Consider the following 22,186-nt stretch of genomic DNA (forward strand, 5'->3'; position numbering starts at 1 on the left):
CCCGAAACGTCGATTCTCCTGTTCCCTGGATGCTGCCTGACCTGCTGCGCTTTTCCAGCAACACATTTCCAGCTCTGATCTCCAGCATCTGCAGACCTCACTTTCTCCTCAAAGAATTGAACTGAGTTTGTTTCTGTGATTGCTCGCCAATTAATATCTATTTTATATGAAAATGACAATAAATGGAAAAATGAGATTTTCTCCAATTCCATTCTCCTCAATCTCTTGTCCATATTCATACCTAATAAGAACAGCATTGTTAATAATTCTGATTTACAACAATACGCACTTTTTTTGTGGATCCCAAGAGCTGTAATGTGTGATGTTGCAAAATCTTCCTCCCAACTCTCCAATGGGCTGTTGAAACATTAGCAAAAATAATGGAAAAATCAAATGTCATGTCACTTATCTCAAATTTTCCATTCTCATAAAAGGGCATTATGCCTGCCCAAACTGGAGCCACAAACAATTTGTTGTCAAAATGTAACTGAGTCCGATCAAAAAGCCTCAAGGTTTGAATTAAATAACATTTGGTGGATATTCTGTTTGTGTGCCCAGCTGCAACTGATGAATGACAAAGATGAAAACTGGGAGAAAGTGAGGACTGCAGATGCAGGAGACCAGAGTCGAAGAGTGTGGTGCTGAAAAAGCACAGCTGGTCAGGCAGCATCAGAGGAACAAGAGAGTCGACATTTTGAGCACAAACTCTTCATCAAGAATGAAGAGCTTATACTCAAAACATCGACTCTCCTGCTCCTTGGATGCTGCCCGACCTGCTGTGCTTCTCCAGCATCACAAAGGTGAAAACTGAACTGAATATGGTTCTGATGCTTTTTTAAAAAAAACTAGCAACTGTGGGATGCCCATGCTGAAGCATAGGGAAAGCAACAAATTTGAGATGTTGAAGCTCCACATGCTTGCAGTTGAAAATGACTTTGTACAAATGTTAGCATTTAATTACAAGCTCTGGGAGGTATTTCTTGCTCATTAAATATAAAACTGAAAAGGCAGGAAATCATTTGAGGTCCCTACTTCTGAACATCACTCAAAGATTTGCTTCTCAAGCAATTAGGGATGGACAATAAAGACTGACCTAGCCAGTAGCACCCATGTTCCATGAACAGATTTTTAAAAAGTGTACCAAGGATAGGATTGCACTGGATTGGACTGTGAATGTAATCTGATTAAATTGCTCCCAGAACATGAATTAAGGAAATTTAACTGCATTTTCTAAGTTGGCATTGAATAATGGCTTTTGGTGGTGATATTCGACATAAGTTACAACTTGTGAATCACGACCCTACATGAATCATTGCTTTAAGAAAGGAAAGCATTAAAAGAGAAAATTTACAAGAAAAATAACAGGAATTATTGATTAAAATTAGAGTAAAACATTTGCTACATTCTTAGGTAACCTGGAGAAACATTACATCATAGTCTGAGTACAGCAGAAGGATCACTGTGGAAAACAGAAATGCAAACGTGTGTTCCTATGGCCCCCACAAAGACTCGACTCCGTCTTGTGGCACCAGTGAGTGGCTGCTGAAAAGTGTGGCTTTACTTTTCTTAAATTCAGATGTTAGGTTCTTTCTCTTGAGAGTCCTACACACTTAATGCAACTGCAATACGCCAACTTCTGTAAACGAGCAAAATTTTATTATGCAAATACAAGCTATGGAGGAACCCTTAACACTCTGCAATGCTTGCGAAGCCATGTTAAGGGATCTGCCTGAACCAAGGAAACAGTCCGTCCTCACACTATAGGGATTCTATGATTATACAAAACCTTTACATCGCAGTCAGTTATGCCCACAAGACAACCCACAGCCACAGCCCCCAGTTACATGCCACTCAAGACACAATGCAGTGGCCTGATCGTCTCCAGAAACCATGCAATGTAAATCAGCCCTTAATGGCCCAATCTGTTGTAAATCGTTTCTTAACCACAGGGAACAGTCAATTTTAACTGCAGTGTTCTTATTGATTCCTGAATAGGGGATAATAATGTAATTATTTTACTGTAACCAGGAAATGGCCATGCAAATAGTTCTGAATGGCAAGAGATGGAAATGTAAATTCCTTACATCCTATCTGTAAGACAGAGATATCCCAACCTAGCCTCAGGTCATCCAATTTCCTGCAGGTCGGCAGAGCAAATTAACCCTTTAATATTTCATAAGCACCTGGCTGGTGGGACATTAGAGGACCAGCAGTTAAAATTAGTAGAGACCTACCCTTGGAAATGCTGAGTTCAAAGACTGTTGATGCCCTGAAATTAAAATGCATGCCTCTAGTGATACTTGAAAATGGAATACTCTACAGTATTTCAGCTAGTTATAAATTCAGTGCCACTAAACTTGGATTTTCAGCTATTAATGAAGAGATATTGTGCTCTGGATCTATATTCTCAAACATGGAAAAATCCCATTCTTCTTTGTACAAGTTGTTCTATAACACGATGGTTGTGTTCTTGTGCAATCTCGTGCTATATAAAAATTGTGCAATAAAACTGTGTTAGCAATGCAATTGCATTATAGCCAACATTGTTTCTAAAGCATAAACTTTTAAAACATGTCTTCATTTGTTAATCTCGTTATAGCCAATTCGTATTAACGAAACACACTGTAGCAGAACGACCTGTGCTGAAACTCTCCCTCAGTGCACATTTTAAGTACTGCTGTTCACTGACCTCTAATGAGGGCTGCCTTCAGCATGATTCATTTGATCAGTTTCATTGGCAACATCATAATCAGCTGGATGCAAATAAGACTGGCTGTTGCACTGGACAGATATAAAGAATGTAGAAAAACATCAGGTTTAGGAGTGAAAATAGTGTGGAGGATTCACAGCCAGTTCCTTTAATTTTCTGAAATATGACAAAGTGCATGAGATCAGCAAGGTAACAAAATGCAATCCACACATTAATTCACAAAAGCAAGTTACTTATGCAACAGTTACAGTATGGTCTATGTTATGACAGTATGAGGATCAGAAAAATTATGTTTATAATAATCTCCTGTAACCTCCTAAACTACACCCTTTTAAATCTCACTTAAGATTCGAAGTCCTATTTTTAAATGTCAAAGAATTCTTAAATGATGTGGTTCTGTTCGCCGAGCTGGGAATTTGTGTTGCAGATGTTTCGTCCCCTGTCTAGGTGACATCCTCAGTGCTTGGGAGCCTCCTGTGAAGCGCTTCTGTGATCTTTCCTCCGGCATTTGTAGTGGTTTGAATCTGCCGCTTCCGGTTGTCAGTTCCAGCTGTCCGTTGCAGTGGTCGGTATATTGGGTCCAGATCGATGTGCTTATTGATTTGAATCTGTGGATGAATGCCATGTCTCTAGGAATTCCCTGGCTGTTCTGTTTGGCTTGTCCTATAATAGTAGTGTTGTCCCAGTCGAATTCATGTTGTTTGTCATCTGCGTGTGCGGCTAGTAAGGATAGCTGGTCGTGTCATTTGGTGGTTACTAGCCACGAAACGACACGATCAGCTACCCCCCCCCCACCAAAGAATCTGTACCTAGGTACCTTGCTGCCTAAGGTGGTGCTGTAATTGGCAACTTGAAAACTTTTCACTGTATTCAAGTGAGTCACTTGTGATGGGGACAAATCTAACAATGTCCCATGGTGAGATAAATGACAAAATAATCTACATTACTCAAAATACGCCACTCACAGGGAGAATGTTTCTAATCTTCACATACAGTTCTGGGATATTTTCCCAGTTGAGGGCAAACTCCTTTAAAAGGCACCTTTTTTTTTTATTTTTTATTTCTTTAAATCATCATGTTCAAATGAGAAAATGGCCTGCATATTTTTTGGAGAACCTGCATATGTTTTTAAATTTGAGAATTGTTAATTTGGCTGAACAATGAGAGTATATGCCTCTAAAAGTGCAAGCTCCAAATCAGATGGTGTGAGCTTTTTAATAGGTACATTTGGAGTGCTGAAGAATCGACAGAAAACAGTTTAAAATAAAGACATTCTCATTGAGATTTGTAGAGTGCGATTGATTATGTCCATTCATGTAGATTTTGGTCATAATGACCAGATGCATTTTTAATAAACCCAATAATCTCAATGGTTAACAACCACCCATGATTAATAGCTAAAGTAATTACATCATCTCTGTTGATTATTGCCAGACTAGTGTTTTCAAAACCTGGATTGAAGATAATTTACATTAGTGGCCTTTTTAAGTTATAAATGAAACTGGAGGTGATCTAACTGGTCTTTGAGATTAAAATTACCCAGTAAAAAATATAATCTGTTTGCATTATAAACATATTAAGGTTAATCTTCAATAATATCAGTACCATTCCCTTTAAACTTAAAGGCCACAATTAGTGTCCTGATGGGAAGGACATCCACGAGTTACGCAGGGATCTATACTGCTTGTGTTGGGAATGGAGTGGTGTCACCTCCCCCAAGTACTCAAGAACATATTTCAGTTTGATATTTGGGGTGATGTTGGGATGCATAGGCTTTGCTGTATTCAGAGCTTTCAGCTGTTTCTTGATTACGTGGAGCGAATCGAATTGACAGAGAAATAAGTCTGTGATGTTGATGACTTCAAGGAGAGGTCAGGGTCGATTATTCACTTGGTATTTCTGGCTGAAAATGGTTGAAAGTGATTCAGCATATTGTTTTTGCACACGTATTATGCTCTGCCATAATTGAAAATGGAAGTATTCTTGAAGCTGCCTCCTCCAGTTAGTTGTGTAAGTGTCCACTACCATTCATGATTGGATGGAGGAGGACTGCACAACTTTGAATTGATCCATTTGTGGGATCACTTAACTCTGTCTATAACATGCTGCTTTCACTTTTTAAGAATGCCTCGAGATCCATGTGGTAGCTTTGTCTGTTTGGCAGTGTATTTTAAGGGTGTCTGGTACTGCTCCTTGCATGCTCTCACATTCCTTTCCGACATCCCGAGTTGATGGTAAAAGCAGAGACTGCCATGACATTTCAGATTTATGTTGAATACAATTTTGCTGTTCATATTGAGACTGGGGATTCAATATGAAGTGGTTGCACTTGTTAACAGATGGTGCCTCTATATTCTGTGGCTGTTAAACATTTAAGTCTGTGATTTGTGATTCAGTCCCCTGTTTTTGTTTGTATCTCCAGCTCCTGCATCTTTGGTTTCCTTTCCATACTACTTCCCTCTGTTCACTCTAGAATGGCACAGCTTTTAGCAAAGCTCTCTTAAAGCCCTCCATTTTACTAATTCTGTCTGTATTTTCACATGTATCCTAGAAGCTTATTTTGATTATATTTGTCCCTATTGTCTGAATTTTGTTTTTATAAGCATTTTGGAATGTTTAAAGATACTGAAGACCAAGTTGTTGAAATGTTCAATACTCTATATTTTCAGGTGGTAAAAGTGAGATTTTGCTGCAATGACTGAGGTGGAACCTGTGCTGGACTTTGCTACGTCAGGACGGACAGGCCGAAGAAATGCTTTGCCTGACATCCTAGGCTCACCTGCTGGAGTCAGTCCATCGGAACTTCCCATGAAATTGGCAGAACTATCTATTAATGCAGGTATGATCTGTTTTGTTTCCATTTGTTTAGATGTGTCTTTTGAGAGGGATTAGTCATTAATTAGCCATTTGACCATGCTCAGACTGGGCCCTTCTAAATTCGTGTACTGTCATTCCCCTGCTTTCCCTATGTAACCTTGCACACTCCTCTTCAGTAAATCAGAAAATATTGAAAAATTGATTGCACATTAAGAACCGACACTGTGTCTACTGAAAAATGAATGTCCTGGCTTAATTCCATTTTTCAGCATTTGATCCATATTCTTGGAGATTAAGGGACTTCACTTGTACCTTTTATAATCAGTTGAGAGTTTCTCACTCTACAACCGTTTCATGTAGTGAGTTCCTGGTCCCTACCATATTCCTATATGAAAATGTTTTTCCTAATCTCCCCACAAATCCGAAAGCTCTGCTACTGCTGTTCATGCCCAGGTTCCATTAAATATCTTCATGCAGTTTACAACTTCCCTCATCACTATCGAACACATGGCCAATTTTTGTCATCTTCAAATTTCTGGACAGGGCATCCTATAGTTATATCCAAATTTTTAATATAACCACAACAAGCAGAGGAGTTAAAACTGAGCCCTATGAAAAGCTGATGGGAAACAGTTTTCCAGTTGTAAAAGCACTCAGTTACTTTTACTCTTGAATAAAGGGAAAGTACTGGAGATTTGAAACAAATGCAGAGAATTCAAAGTTTGTGAGAAGATTTGTAGCTCAGGTGCTTGTTATTGTGGTTCTGTTCGCCGAGCTGGGAATTTGTGTTGCAGATGTTTCGTCCCCTGTCTGGGTGACATCCTCAGTGCTTGGGAGCCTCCTGTGAAGCGCTTCTGTGTTGTTTCCTCTGGCATTTATAGTGGTTTGTCTCTGCCGCTTCCGGTTGTTAGTTCCAGCTGTCCATTGCAGTGGTCGGTATATTGGGTCCAGGTCGATGTGCTTATTGATTTGAATCTGTGGATGAGTGCCATGCCTCTAGGAATTCCCTGGCTGTTCTCTGTTTGGCTTGTCCTATAATAGTAGTGTTTAGATTAGATTAGATTAGATTAGATTAGATTTCTTTAGATTAGATTTCTTACAGTGTGGAAACAGGCCCTTCGGCCCAACAAGTCCACACCGCCCGCCGAAGTGCAACCCACCCATACCCCTACATTTACCCCTTATCTAACACTACGGGCAATTTAGCATGGCCAATTCACCTGACCTGCACATCTTTGGACAGTGGGAGGAAACCGGAGCACCTGGAGGAAACCCACGCAGACACGGGGAGAATGTGCAAACTCCACACAGTCAGTCACCTGAGTCGGGAATTGAACCCGGGTCTCTGGCGCTGTGAGGCAGCAGTGCTAACCACTGTGCCGCCCAGTCGAATTCATGTTGCTTGTCATCTGCGTGTGTGGCTACTAAGGATAGCTGGTCGTGTCATTTCGTGGCACTGTGCCGCCCACGGTAGCACAGTGGTTAGCACTGCTGCTTCACAGCGCCAGAGACCCGGGTTCAATTCCCGCCTCAGGCGACTCTCTGTGTGGAGTTTGCACATTCTCCCCGTGTCTGCGTGGGTTTCCTCCGGGTGCTCCGGTTTCCTCCCACAATCCAAAAATGTGCAGGGGTTAGGTAAATTGGCCATGCTAAATTGCCCGTAGTGTTAGGTGAAGGGGTAAATGTAGGAGAATGGGTCTGGGTGGGTTACGCTTCGGCGGGTCGGTGTGGACTTGTTGGGCCGAAGGGCCTGTTTCCACACTGTAAGTAATCTAATCTAAATCTAATCTAATCTAAATGCAGAGAATGCTGGAGAAACTCAGGTCTGAAAGCATCAATGGAGAAACAGACTTAATATTTTGAATCCAGTGTGACTTCTGTTCAGAAACAAAAAAAATGTCATTTCGCTTTTGTTTTCTGCCAACTTTTGTACCTAGCTTGCTAAGGTCACTTGGATTTCATGGTTTTTAAAAATCTTTGGCCAGTACACGTGAAACATCATCATCAAAAGTCTTGCTAAATTCCGTGTATATCACCTCATCATCTGCACGATCCTCCTCAATCCTCCTAGTCAGATGCAACCTTCCTTGTTCTGTATCTGCATGATAAGGGAACTGGTAGATTCCACTATGGTTCATAGTCACCACATCTGTAGCAAGTGTTGATTGCACAAGAAACTCTGGCTCAGAACTGATGAGATGAAGTCTAAGTTTTGATCACTGCAACACATCAGGCAGGGGGAACAGTTACTTGGATGCTGGGTTTCAGGAGACAATCACACAGTGTTGGTCAAGTCCTTCAAATTTAGCCAGTGGTCAGTGACAGGAAGGGTGTGATTACAAGTGAAGCAGGCAGAGAGATCATGAATTTAGCATTGGGGGAAGCCTCCATTCTTGACATTGTCTAACAGCTATGAAGTATTTGGTCCTTGAGAAAAAGCACTATAGGGAGGATTGGAAAACTGACTAATGCACCATGGTATAGGAGGTCATTCAAGCCTGTGTGGGCAGGAGCAAAAAAAAAAGTGTTAGGGATACAGACAGTATCCTATGTAAGCAGGATTGAGAATCCCTCATGGTGTGTGGCCTTTGTAAGTAACATCTCGAACTAGCTTGAGAGGATATTGGAGGATAAGGATGTTACTGGTGTCTTCATGGCTGATAAGTCAGGGACAACGTAAAAACGGGAGAAACTGAGGACTGCAGATGCTGGAGATCAGAGTCGAGAGTGTGTTGCTGGGAAAGCCCAGCAGGTCAGGCAGCATCCTAGGAGCAAGAGAATTGACGATTCAGGCATAAGCCCTTCATAAGGGCTTTCCCAGCAACACGATCTTTACAACAAAAAAGCAAAAGAAAAAGCATAAAATTTCGGGAAGATTAGTGGAAATCATAAGAATTGAGAGCCTTTAAAAATCAGTTACTAACAACTAAAAAAGCATTTTTGGGGTGGAGGAAAGATGAAATATAATATCTAAAAGGTAAGAGAGAGAGGCAAGAGTGGACAATGGACCACTGGAAAATGAGGCTGGTGAAATGGCAATGGGGAACAAAGAAATGGCAGAGGAGCTGAATGGGACCTTTACATCAGTTTTCACGGTGGAAGACACCAGTAACATACCAGAATTTCAAGGGAGTTGGGGCAGAAGTGGGTGTACTGGCCATCGCTAAGGAGAAGGTATTAGGTAAGCTGATAAGTTTGAAGGTGGATGAATCACCCAGACCAGAGAGACTACACTCCAGGGTTCTGAATGAGAAAGCTGAGGAAATTGTGGAGGCATTGATAGTGATCTTTCAGGAATCACTGCAGTCAGGGAGAGCCCCAGGAACTGGAAAAAAACTAATGTAACACTTTTAAGAAGGGAGGGAGGCAGAAGACAGGAAATTATAGGCTGGTTGGCCTGAACTCTGTTATCTGTATGATTTTAGAGTGCAATATAAGGATGAAATTGCAGAGTACTTGGAATTGCATGGTAAAATAGGGCTGAGTCAGTATGGCTTTGTCAAGGGGTGATCATGCCTGCCAAATCTGTTAGAGTTCTCTGAGGTAACAAGCACGTTTGACAAAGGAGAGCCACTGGATATGATCTATCTGGATGTTAAGTAGCCCTTTGTCAAGGTGGCTGATAGGAGGCTGCCAAATAAGAAATTAGCCCATGATCTTGGGGCAAGTTACTGCCGTGGAGAGAGAATTGTGTGTAGGAATAAAGGGGTCCTTTTTCAGGATGGGAGCCAGTGACTAATAATGTTCTACAGGCATCCGTATTGGGCTGCAGAGGACTTGGACAATAGGCAAAGAAGTGGCTGATAGAATTGTGAGATTATCAACTTCGATAGGAAGATTAGAGGTGTAAGCTATTTTTGAAATGAGCAAAGACTTTGGAAATCTGAAGTACACAGATTTAGGAGTCCCAGTTCAGAATTCTCTTAAGTTAACATGCAGGTTCAATTGGCAGTTGGGAAGGTAAATGCAATGTTGGTATTCCTTTTGAGAGGGTTAGAATGCAAGAATATTCTGAGGCTGTATAAGGTTCTGGTCAGACTGCATTTGGAATATGCTGAGAAGTTTTGGGCCTCGTATCTAAATAAGCATGTGCTAGCTTTGGTGGGGATCCACAGGAGGTTTATAAGTATTATCTCAGAAATGAAGGGTTTGTCGAATAAGGACCAGTTGAGGACTCTGGGTCTGTACTCGCTAGAGTTTAAAAGGATGAGAGGGGATCTCATTAATATTTGCAGAATATTGAAAGACCTGGATAGAGTGGACGTAGAAGACTGTTAGGACAGATTAGGAGCGGAAGCCACCCCCCAGAGTTCTAAAGGGTTGTCCCTACAGTGAGATGAGAGAGAGAATTTCTTCAGCCAGTGGACAGTGAATCTGTGGGACTTGTTGACTGAGAAGGCTGTGGAGGCCAAATCATTGAATATCTTTAAGACAGCTATAGATAGGTTCCTAATTAGTGTGAGGATCATGGGATCCAGGAGAAGGCAGGAGAATTGGATTGAGAAGCACATCATGCATGATTGAATGGTGGAGCAGACCTGTTGGACTGAATGGCCTATTTCTGCTCCTTTTTCTTATGTTCCTGTGATCTTAACAAATTCATGCTGACTCTCCTTGGTTACTGGATGCCTAGAATTCTAAATTATAGTTTATCTTATGCCTCAGAATTGATTCCAGTACTTTTCCAATGACAAAAATTGGACTGACTAATTATTCAGTCTATTCCTTGACCACTCTTTAAATAGTCCTTCAAGCTTTCAGCATTGCACCCCAGTGAGGATTGGAAAACTAGGGTCATAGTGTCCATTTCCTCTCTAGCTTTTTCTAACAGCCTGGAATACATTTTATCTTGAACTGGTGGATTATCTACTTTTTAAGGATGCTAATCTTTAATATTTCTCATTCTCTATGTTTATCACATTTCATCATTCACAGACTTCGTCAACTGCAATGCTGGCATCATCCTTCATTTATTTTTTTTGAAGGCTGAAGCATTTTTTGAACAGAAATACCCACATCTACTGACTCTACATGTTGGTCTTTTATGAGTCCTACTCTTTTCTTAACTTTTCTCTTGCTCTTAATGCATTGATTTTACTTAGCAATATTCATTCATGCCCTTTCTTTACCACCTTTAAATATCTTATTGATTTCACCCCTGTATTTTCTCCACATTAAACTTGCTGCAGTATTGAGTTCTTGACATCTGGCATCAGCTTTCCTTTTCTTCCTTAATTCACCTTGTATGTTCCTTGGTATCTAGGGAGTTTCACAGGCCACTGCACTCCATAGCGAGGAGCAGCAAACTGCTAGCTTGCATAAATTGTTTTCCTTTTTATGACATCAAACTTCCATTTTTAAAAATAAGGTATTTTTCCTTAACTATAGTGCACCCCGCTGATTGTGAAATGGTATTACTACTACCTTTTACAGTATTCTATTTTCTTTCCCCTATCTCTCCTGGTCGTATTGACGTGTACGGCTTGTTCTGACACTGAAACACAGTCAAAGCAAATCAACTCAATTTCCTTACATTTGCAACACCCTAAATAAAATACTCAATGACTCTCAAAATTGCTGTAATGGCTCCCAATCAGATTTTTTAAAATAACCCGTACGAGATTTTCTGCATAACTGATACCAGATACCAAGTTTATAGTTTAAACAAAAGCATTAACAATTTATTAATAATGCAGTAACAGAGGAAAGTTAAACCACAAGGTAATTTAATTAGTGTCAATGATTTAACTCCAATCTTTATTGATTCTAGTCTCTCTCATTTCTCAAAGACATAGAGACAAATGGGGGTCTAGATTAGAGTGGTGCTGGAAATGCACAGCAGTTCAGGCAGCATCCGAGGAGCAGTAAAATCGACGTTTCGGGCAAAAGTCCTTAATCAGGAAAAGTCGATTTTACTGCTCCTCGGATGCTGCCTGAACTGCTGTGCTTTTACAACACCACTCTAGACTCTGGTTTCCAGCATCTGCAGTCATTGTTTTTACCTAGACAAACACACATGGTTAAGGGATAAATCAAAAGACAAAATGAGATGTAACTGGCTGGTGCATTTGTGCAGACTGCACAATCCATAACATTATAGGCATGTGGGATTGTCTCTTGTTTGGTTTCTGAAAACACCACTGCATGCAACTAGCTGCAATTAGGTTCTGAGGAATATTCACTTAATACTTATAACTCCAGATTCTATTCTCCAAACCTAACAGGAAGGATGGAGGCCAACCAGACAGCAATCAAACATCCATCCTTTCATAGGCACAACCCTTCTGGTTTAAATACAATTCAAAACAAGTTGGAACACTTGGTTTCTGTTTGTTAGACTGGTCCTCTCCCTATGAGGATATGGTTAACATTCAATGTCTGCTTGAGTGTAATGTAAGTCTGCAACTGAAAGGTCTAGAGTATTCTTTGAACAAGAATCAACCTGCAGCTGACTTCCAAGTCTGGTGTCATAAACAAATATCAGTTTGTTTTAAAGTTCACCTTCAACTCCTCAGATCCAAACCAGAATTGAAAAATCAGTGAGGGTTCTAACAGTGCAGAATACATGTCCTCTGATCAGCTGGCTATTCATGAAAACAAAATACTACCTATCCCGAACATCTGAAACAAACACTGTGGGAGAATCTCTGGAGAGAAAAACAGAATTAATTATTCAAATACTATATGATTCTTCTTTGGAACACTCTTAATTCTGAAGAAGTCATATAAAACTCTCCATGTCACATCTGTTTCTCTCTCCACAAATGCTGGTAGATCTGCTGAGTTTCTCCAGCACTCTGTTTATTTCAACAATCCTTCACAAAGGAGTTAAGGTGGCCTCTTGATAGATTCCATTTCTGTCCACTGCAGAGAATTTTACTTGCAGCCTGCAGGAGTCACTGCATAGTTGTCTGGATTGGCTACCAATGTGAATTTTTGCCCACCCTTCATCAATTGCCTTTTCTAAACCGCTGCCCTGAGCAGCTATTCTGATAGCTTACCACAGTTTTTGATACAGAGTACAGTAATTTATATACATTACATTTTAATGTCATTTTGCATGCTATTGATTATCTTTCTTTAAAACAAATGGCTTACGTGCAGTTTCATAGTGTGAAAAGATTAGTTCTGTTTTTTAAAATATGTTGCTTTTGTGTAGAGTGATAGCAATCTGAAAATGCAATCACTTGCCATTTTCAAAATTTATCCACACTCACCATGTTTTCATTCTGGTTCTCTATCCCCACTTGTCTCTTTACTATTTTTGTTTGCCTTTGCGACTATTCCTAATAACATAGTCCATAATTCTACATTCATATAGGCATAGAGATTTACAGCATGGAAATAGACCCTTTGATCCGACCCGTCCATGCCGACTAGATATCCCAACCCAATCTAGTTCCACCTGCCAGCACTCGGCTCATATCCATCCAAACCCTTGCTATTCATTTACCCATCCAAATGCTTTTTAAATGTTGCAATTGTACCAACCTCCTCCACTTCCTCCGGCAGCTCATTACATACACGTACCACCCTCTGCGTGAAAACGTTGCCCCTTTGGACTCCTTTATATGTTTCCCCTCTCACCCTAAACCTATGCCCTCTAATTCTGCACTCCCCACCCCAGGGAAAAGACTTTGTCTATTTATCCTATCCATGCCCCTCATAATTTTGTAAACCTCTAAGGTCACCCCTCAGCCTCTGACGCTCCAGAGAAAACCGCCCCAGCCTGTTCAGCCCCTCCCTATAACTCAAATCCTCTAACCCTGGCAACATCCTTGTCAATTTTTTCTGAACCCTTTCAAGTTTCACAACATCTTTCCGATAGGACGGAGACCAGAATTGCACGCAATATTCCAACAGTGGCCTAACCAATGTCCTGTACAGCTGCAACATGACCTCCCAACTCCTGTACTCAATACTCTGACCAAGAAAGGAAAGCATACCAAACGCCGCCTTTACTATTCTATCTCCCTGCGACTCCACTTTCAAGGAGCTATGAACCTGCACTCCAAGGTCTCTTTGTTCAGCAACACTCTCTAGGACCTTATCATTAAGTGTATAAGTCCTGCTAAGGTTTGCTTCCCCAAAATGCAGCACCTCGCATTTATCTGAATTAAACTCCATCTGCTACTTCTCAGCCCATTGGCCCATCTGATCAAGATCCTGTTGTAATCTGAAGTAACCTTCTTTGCTGTCCACTACACCTCCAATTTTTGTGTCATCTGCAAACTTACTAACTGTACCTCTTATGCTCGCATACAAATCATTTATGTAAATGACAAAATGTAGAGGACCCAGCACCGATCCTTGTGGTACTCCATTGGTCACAGGCCTCCAGTCTGAAAAACAACCCTCCACCACCACCCTCTGTCTTCTACCTTTGCGCCAGTTCTGTATCCAAATTGCACAGTTAAAATGTTCTGCCCAAGTTGCCTTCTGGTAACATTCTACATTATAAAAATTATTTTCTGCTGGAATGAGCTGCCAGAGGAAGTGGTGGCAGCTGGTACAATTGCAACACTTAAAAAGCATTTGGATGGGTGTATGAATAGGAAGGGTTTGGAGGGATATGGGTCGGGTGCTGGCGGGTTGGGACCAGATTGGGTTGGGATGTCTGGTCAGCGTGGATGAGTTGGACTGAAGGGGGTGTTTCCATGCTGTACATATCTATGACTCTGATTCACAGTGAATCATCATCTACCGTGAATAATTATATAGCATATTGAAACTAATCACAGTATATGTACATGTACACAGTGGGAAGAAACTGTCTTGTTGTAGCATGGCCCATGGCAATCAATTTCAAATAAATTATCTGGATAAATAGTGAATACCCTGCATATGAATGTATTTATTGAATGAAATTAACTTTTTTATTCAAATTTTTACATTTTTTACTGTGACTCTGTATGTATTGAGAAATCTAGCAAGAATAATGAAATGGGATTTTAAAACTTAATATCAGGAATTTCTTACTAAATGTCAAATCACTGACATTAATACCCCTTCTATTTTTTTTCTTTGAAAACTGCTCTTAGAGTTCATCAAAATGTTGCTCCTACAGGTCTGTACCATTGGCAATTGATATATAAACCCAAGTACCATCAAATTATTCCAGTTAGCCTTTTTAATTGTTTCCTTTGCTTGAATTGCAAGACAGCATTCCTGAAGATTCAATAAGTAATGGCAAATTATACTGGGTCAAAAAGCCGGACATAGCTGAGGCTGAGGATCTATGCTGTTTTATGCTGAAAGGTGTAATATTTACATGTGGTTTGAATAGCTGACTAACACGTGTTGTCTAGGCTATCAGAATTGCCAGCTGGATGCAAAATTGGCTTGATAGAAGGGAACAGAAGGTGGTGGTGTTGGTGGATTCTTATTTGGACTGGAAGCCTGTGACCAGTGATGTTCCGCAGGGATCCGTGCTGTGTACACTATTGTTTGTCATTTTACATAAACAATTTCGATGAGAATTTGGAAAGCAAGGTTGGCAAGTTTGCGAATGACCCCAAAATTGGTGGTGTAGTGGACAGTGAAGAAGGGTGCCTAAAATGACAAAGGGATCTTGATCAATTGGGACAATGATGAGTGACAGGTGGAGTTTAATTTGGATAAATGTGAGGTATTGAATTTTAGTAAAAGTAACAAGGGCTGGACTTGCACAGTTATTGGAAGGGACCTGTGTAATGTTATCGAACAGAGAGACCTAGGAGTTCAGAAATATTGTTCTTTAAAAGTGGCATCGCAGGTACACAGGTTGGTTAAGAAGGCTTTTAGTATATGCTGGCCTTCGTTGCTGAGACCATTTGAGTATAGGAATTGGAAGGTCATGTTGAAGTTGTGCAGGACGTTGCTGAGGTTACTTTTGGAGTACTATGTACAGTTCTCGTTGCTCTGCTATGGGAAGGATGTTATTAAATTGGAGAGGGTGCATAAACATTTTACCAAGATGTTGCCAGGACTAGAGGGTTTGAGTTATAAGGAGATACTAGATAGGCTGGGACTTTTTCATTGGATGGTAGGAGGCTGACCTTTATGGAGGTTTGTAAAATCATATGGGGCATAGAAAAAGTGAATACCCAAGGTCTTTTCCCTTGGGTAGGGAAGTCAAAAACTAGAGTGCATGATTTTAAGGTGAGAGGAGAAAGCTTTAAAAGGGGCCTGAGGGGCAGTGTTTTCACAGAGGATGGTTCATATGTGGAATGAACTGCCAGAGGAAGTGGCACATGCAGGTACAGTTACATTATCTAAAAGACATTTGGATAGGTAAAAGAATAAAAGGTTGAGAGAGATATGGGCCAAATGCAGGCAAATGGCGGTAGTTTGGTTTTGGAAACTTGACCGGCATGGATGAGTTGGACTGAAGAGTCTATTGCCATGCTGTATAATTCTAGGATTTGTAATTGCTGTGTGTGGTGTACTAATCTACATCCAGTGCCTGTGCAGTATTGAATTAGAGCAAGTCTTTACCTCAAAGAAAAAGCATGGGGGAAACTGAAGTGGGAATGTCTTTTAAAAATAATGAGGCATCACAAAAGCTACAGACTGGGAATAAGAGGTAGAAATGTAGAAGCACTATATTTAATATCTTGGACATCTTCAGATTTGGGTAGCTAAATGTGTTTCACTATCACTGACAAATTAGAAAATGTACTTTATTTGATAAACGATACTGAGATTTGATTTGATGGTATTGGTGTACCATCTAAGAATATGAGACAAACATGGAAATTAAGTTGTGGCAGTTTCTACAGAAATGTTATCACTCGTTGTCTTATACAGGTGTCAACAATAAAGGAGTTTTAAAAATTAACATCCTGTTGTTTTATTTTTCATGAAGGAGGAGGAGAAGGAAGTCAGACACCATCAACAGAGGTGCCACCTGAATCAACAGAAACTCCAGAGCTAAAAGATGCATCATAACATGTTGAGGAAAGACATTTATAATAGACTGTCAGTAAAGCTTTAAATCAAATGACCTGAAAGTCATCAGGGTTCCTTGATTCTGTCACGTTCACCTCAGTCTGCAAGGTCAAAACAGAAGACAAGGTGTGGAGAAAATTTACTGAACAAGATAAGATAAATCGCCATCGTGACTTGGAAAAGAAGCCTGGAAAACTTTAATATCAAATTCCGAAGATAATCTCCCAAGCTTAACATTTGATGAACTATCACATGGATTGAGATCTCAGTGGTGATAGAAATGACTGTTTCACAGTTAATTGCCAGCAATCCCTCACTGTGACTGCTGATGTAAACCATTATAATCTATCAATGCAGTGAAGATACATAGCAGAAGTATTGATTATTTGTATAGGAATCTGTTTTAGAATCACTAAATCCCAATTTATGGACTTTTCTAGCTTAAGTCACTAAACACATTTTAAAAGTCTGCATCTTACTTGGTAAACATTTTGTCTTTATTCTTAATACAGTCCATTTTGTACGCTTGTGCGCAAGTTGACTTCAAATATTCGAGTTCAATTTTTGAGCAGCTTTGAGCAAGGATTTAATTGGGTCAAAATTGTGTTATTTGTATGAAATTTGTATAATTCAAAGAACTGCAACCTGTTTTGAAACCACTGCTTGAATTTTAACTCTGTTTTTGGTTATTTGTATTTTGCTTGTCAGTTGAATGTTGCAGTTTATACAGGTCTCTATTCCCACGGTCTGTTGTTAACTGATATATCATTAACACACCGTACCTTTTAATCAACTCTACTTCCTTCTATCAATAATTAAAAATATCTTTCAACCCAGTATTTGAGGAAAAATAATAAGTCATAGAGCTCCTAACATTGTGGAAATGTCAGCAGTGGAATCTAGGATCAAAATTGAGACATCATAAAACCATTTAATCACTAGTTGTAGTTACTAGAAGTGAAATACATAAAATAGGCTCAATTTCTGAATCAAGGGGAATGTATTTTGTTTGTGGTAAGAGTTACTTGTTTTTTTTTCTAATATAGTAAATTGCATATGTGTGTACTGCTCCAACAGTGAGATTGTTCATAGCTGTGGGAACATAGGTTAGTTTTTTTCATAACCCAGCATTTCACAGCTCTGAACCTGGTCAAGAACTATTCTGAATCAGTGGGTGACGTTTTCACAAAGTGAGCTGAAACATGCCAGAATGTTTTCAGATTTCAAGGTTTCAAACTGCAAGGTTTACAGATTTTTCTCTCAAAGCATGCTGGAGCGTGAAATAATATCACGACAGTCAGCTACACATACTGTGGTATTCACAAACTGGTTTGCAGTGATGGAATTTTATGGGAGCATCCCAAATGGGTATATCTAAAGGTTCTGGAAATGTCACAATAGACTTCATCCCTTGAAAATATCCAATTGTTAAAGGTTCTTTGTTTTGATGCTCTGACCCAAGTGGAGTAATGCCTGAAGAGGTTTAACCTCCGATGCATTACAATTTAATCGTGGGCTGCAGATATAATATCCTATAAAAGGTGGGCTTGGATAAGAAGCTAACTATACCCTAAGTACAAGGTAATTTGTCATTTTGAACTATGTCGCCACTGCACTTTTCAATCTCATATCTTGCACATTGTCAGTTGGATAAGTTTGTGCCTATAATAACAGGAGCAGATAGTTTAGAATAGAACAACCTGTGTTAAGTACTGTTGGTGCTTTTATCTTCTGTCCAGTATCTTGTGTATGAATGATTATATACTGTACAAATTGTAAATTAATCTCTAAATTGCATATAACTTCATATGAAATCCCTTAGGTGTCCTGTGGTATGTTGTATAAAATGCTAATTTGTAAAGTTTTGTCTGCAGAAGTGAGTGGGTGTGAATGGTTAAATGGCAAAATGTAGCATATTTTGACCATGTTACACTTGCTAAGACATACATCCATATGTTTTTAAAAATCCTGGAATGTCTCTAATTAAAATAACCATAAATTGCAATACGTATTCCACTAACAAGTGTTTCTAACCAATTACAGTACAAATACAAAAGGGGAAAGGATTATTTTTCTGAACATTTACATTTATCATTGTTGAATACTGCTGAAAAGTGATAGATATTGCTGAAGCTTTTTGTCTGACATTTCATTAGGTCAAAATGCATAAAGGCCAAATTTCAAGTATGTTTAATAATTTATAAATCAGGAAACAAAAGGTACTCATTGGCTGGTAAGGTTGAGTCAGATTGATTTGAGATAAGTCATAGACAAAGTAATGACCAACTATTGACTTGCCCAAAACTGCAGAAATTCAAAAAAGGCGCACGCCTAGAAAATATTCTTGTTTTCAGAGAACGAGCCTGTGTATATGAATATATTGATTTCAGCAAATGGAAATGACCTTCAACAGTACACTTGGGATGTTTCTGCAACAAGTTTTGGTTCTTGGAGTTTGGACTGGTTGATTACAAACTGTACTCAGCCTTATATGAACATCTAAAGAAACATCTTTATTATGCAATCAGCCATTTACTGGGATGTACAGTCATGTACATGGTATTGCATCAGCACTGAAGTTCATACATGACCGGGGTCAATCATGTGGTAGGCAGAACATTATTTTGGACTAAAACAGCCATCCTATTAGTGGAAAATGCCTCACCTATAGCCACTGTTAAGGTGATGCCAGGTATGCTTGTTGGAAACAACATATATTCAAAACATGACCTGTTTCTCTCAAACAAAAATATGTCAAGCCTTGAAACTTTTTTGCATTACCAGGGAGCTTAGGGGAAATCTATAATTCCTTGTAGCTTTCTTGATAAAAACATCTTGTGTAATCTGAGTCCACTTGTGAACCAATCAACACCATTTTCACCTTCCGTATAAACTGTCATTGTTTGAAATTTGGCATTCTTGTTTGTCCAGCTGAAAATGTCAAGTTAAATTTTCAGCAACCTGTTCTTCTTTTCAGCAATATTCAAGTTCTATATTAGAAAACAACTTCATTCTCCTTGGTGAGAGTTTTGGGTATGGAGTAATGTAAACCAAATCCCTTTATTATCATTTCACTATTAAATATCAACTCTTTAAAATTCTTAAAACAATTTGTCAAAATATTATCCTAGGTAATATCCTAATATCAACATTAATGTTTTATATTAATTGATTTGTCAAATATGTGATAATTTACCATTCTATAAACATTTTGTTCAAAATTTAAGAAGATTTTGTAAAAATTCACTGACTTTGGGACATCTGCTGTTCCATTACAAAATTTTCCAGCATCAAAATGGTAGAGGCTTCCAGCTGAAAATTTGCCAGGTTGTTCCTGGTTGCTTCAGATAATGCACTTAGCCGAAAACGTAGTACTGTAACATTATCCTTTTTAATGAAAGTGGTTTGAAAGTAATTAAGTACAGCAAATACTTTGAAGGAATATCAGGATTTTGCTGCATGATACTGGACTTTTCATGAGAACATATGGGATCAGACATTGGGCAATTATTTGACTTTAAAATATTGTAGCCCAACATCTAATTATGCATTCTCAATCTGTCTCCCTACTTAGAAATAAAAGGTTACTATTACCCCAAATATCTTCATTCTCTACTAAAGGGCACTGATTTTTTTTCTTTCGCTTATTTCCAATCAGTGAGCTTTTTAAAACAGTTAACACTGTACAACTGGAGAGGAAAGGAGAGTGCAAAAATGTCACGTAAACACAAGTTGGTGAATGGCAAATTTAGAAGGAACATCAGAGATTTTCATGGACACTGCTCAACATGTTGTGTGAGAATTGAAAGTACAGAAGTAGCAACTGAAACTCTGCAATCATGTGATTACTGCAGTGGCGAGGGGTTGACATTTAATTATGGATGAAATAAGATAGACTGAATAGCCTTCATATCCCTAACCACAGCCTAATAGAGTGTGACAGGCAGGTCAGACAGCATCTGAGAAGCAGGAGTTGATGTTTCAGGCATATGCCCTTATTCATTCTTGAAGGACCTATGTCCGAATCGTTGACTCTCCTGCTCCTCCAATGCTGCCTGACATGCCGTGCTTTTCCAGCGCCAATCTTTTCGACTTTGACAGTCCTCACTTTCTCTCAGACTAATGGACTCCTGCAAAACTTATACTGGTCTGCTTGAATGTTACAAAGATTTTAAACTGTTTATGTTCATACCATTTGCTCCTGTGAGGGTGGATGTCAGCAATATCATTTTGTTCAAAGTTTAAATGTAAAATTTTGTAAAGATTCACTGTCTTTTTGGAAATCTGCTATTGCACTGCAAAATTGTCCAGCATCAAAATGGTGATGAACATTTGCTAGATTTTTCAGCTAAATGCAGCCAGAAACACTTTGTAGTACGACAATACCATCCTTTTTAATGAAAATTATTCTAAAGCAATTGAGTGCGGCAAATACTTTGAAGGAATTAAGGGCTATTACTTTGTGATCTAGGACTTTTAGTGAGAACATGCTGATAGAGATCAGAAGTCAATAAATTATTTGGGGTTACAATGTTGTAGCCCAACATCTAGTTCTGTTCTGAATCTGTCAACATCCTGGGGTTTACTATTGGCCAGCCTTATAAATACTGTGCGAGAGCAGGTTAGAGACAGGGAACTTTGTGGTGGGTATCTCATGTCTTAACTCTTAACAGCCTGTCCACCATCTACAAGACACATGTCCAGGGTGTAATAGAATATGATGATGTCTTCCAACATATGATAATTAAACCTGTAGGATATCTCCATGAATGGTAAATTGGTGGAATAGATCTTAATCGTTATTGAAAATTTACTGAAAGCAAGATGTGAAAATCTGTGTTGTTTATTTTTGAAGATGGATAATGCTTCCTGCCAGATTACTGCAAAGGTGATAAAGATGAAAATTAAATATTTGTACAGTTGCTGGAGTTAAAGATGCAATCAACATTTTGAATCATAATGTTTTTATAAAAAATTAGACATCCTTACTATTTATTGTGTAGCCCTGCCTGAAAATTCCAGCTTATGCCACTGTACTATCAGATATACAGCAAGGTGCATTTCTACTTATCGATCTGCTCTGGTGTTTAATCTCACTATCTCTGAATTCCCTGGAATTCCTTCCCTTACACTAGCCATACTACTTGGTTTCTATTCTGACTCTAGTATGAGGTTGTAATTATAAGATTATTATGATAATTCCAGTTTTAAAACAAAGTGAACAAAGGAATTTACAGAATATAATTATTTTTGCAGAACAGAGACTGAATTATGTTTACAGTTTTGCATAACCTCCCACCTAACCTTATTTCACCAAAGGCTATACTTGATTTTGCTGCCTTCTGCACAATGGCATGAGAAAATGTTTAAAACCACACATCACCAGCTTATCGTCCAACAAGTTTATTTGGAAGCACTATCTTTTGGAGCATTGCTCCTTCAGGTGGTTGTAGAGAGTAAGACCATAAGAAATAGAATTTATAGCAAAAGATTACAGGGTCATGTAACTGAAATGATATATTGAACAAATCTGGATTGTTGAAGTCTTTCATCTTTCAGAATCGATTGAAAGTTTTCATTCATTAATATGTTAAATCTCAGAACTACTTTTAAGTAACCACCTTGCGCTAACAAAGGGTGACATCTCAGCTTAGACAATGCATTAAAGGTGTGAGGTTAGTCTGTCTGTCTATCCCAATCTTGGAGTCAGACTGATTCTATTTCCAAAGT

General features: G+C 39.1%; 1 protein-coding gene across 8 annotated transcripts in view; it reads left to right on the forward strand.

The window, feature by feature from the left end:
* Window positions 1-22,186, forward strand: part of LOC122563627 (fatty acid-binding protein, brain-like) — a 173,172-nt gene that overhangs the window by 105,136 nt on the left and 45,850 nt on the right. For all 8 annotated transcript variants that reach the window (XM_043717608.2, XM_043717603.2, XM_087976807.1 and 5 more), the window contains one exon: window positions 5,380-5,549. In XM_043717608.2, the coding sequence (XP_043573543.2) occupies window positions 5,405-5,549 (145 nt within the window). In that variant the 5' untranslated portion in view covers window positions 5,380-5,404. The remainder of the gene's footprint in view (window positions 1-5,379; window positions 5,550-22,186) is intronic.

This window comes from Chiloscyllium plagiosum, unplaced genomic scaffold, assembly GCF_037043375.1.
Source record: "Chiloscyllium plagiosum isolate Xiang-an unplaced genomic scaffold, Cpla_swu_hap1 HiC_scaffold_30, whole genome shotgun sequence".
Classification (NCBI taxonomy): domain Eukaryota; kingdom Metazoa; phylum Chordata; class Chondrichthyes; order Orectolobiformes; family Hemiscylliidae; genus Chiloscyllium; species Chiloscyllium plagiosum.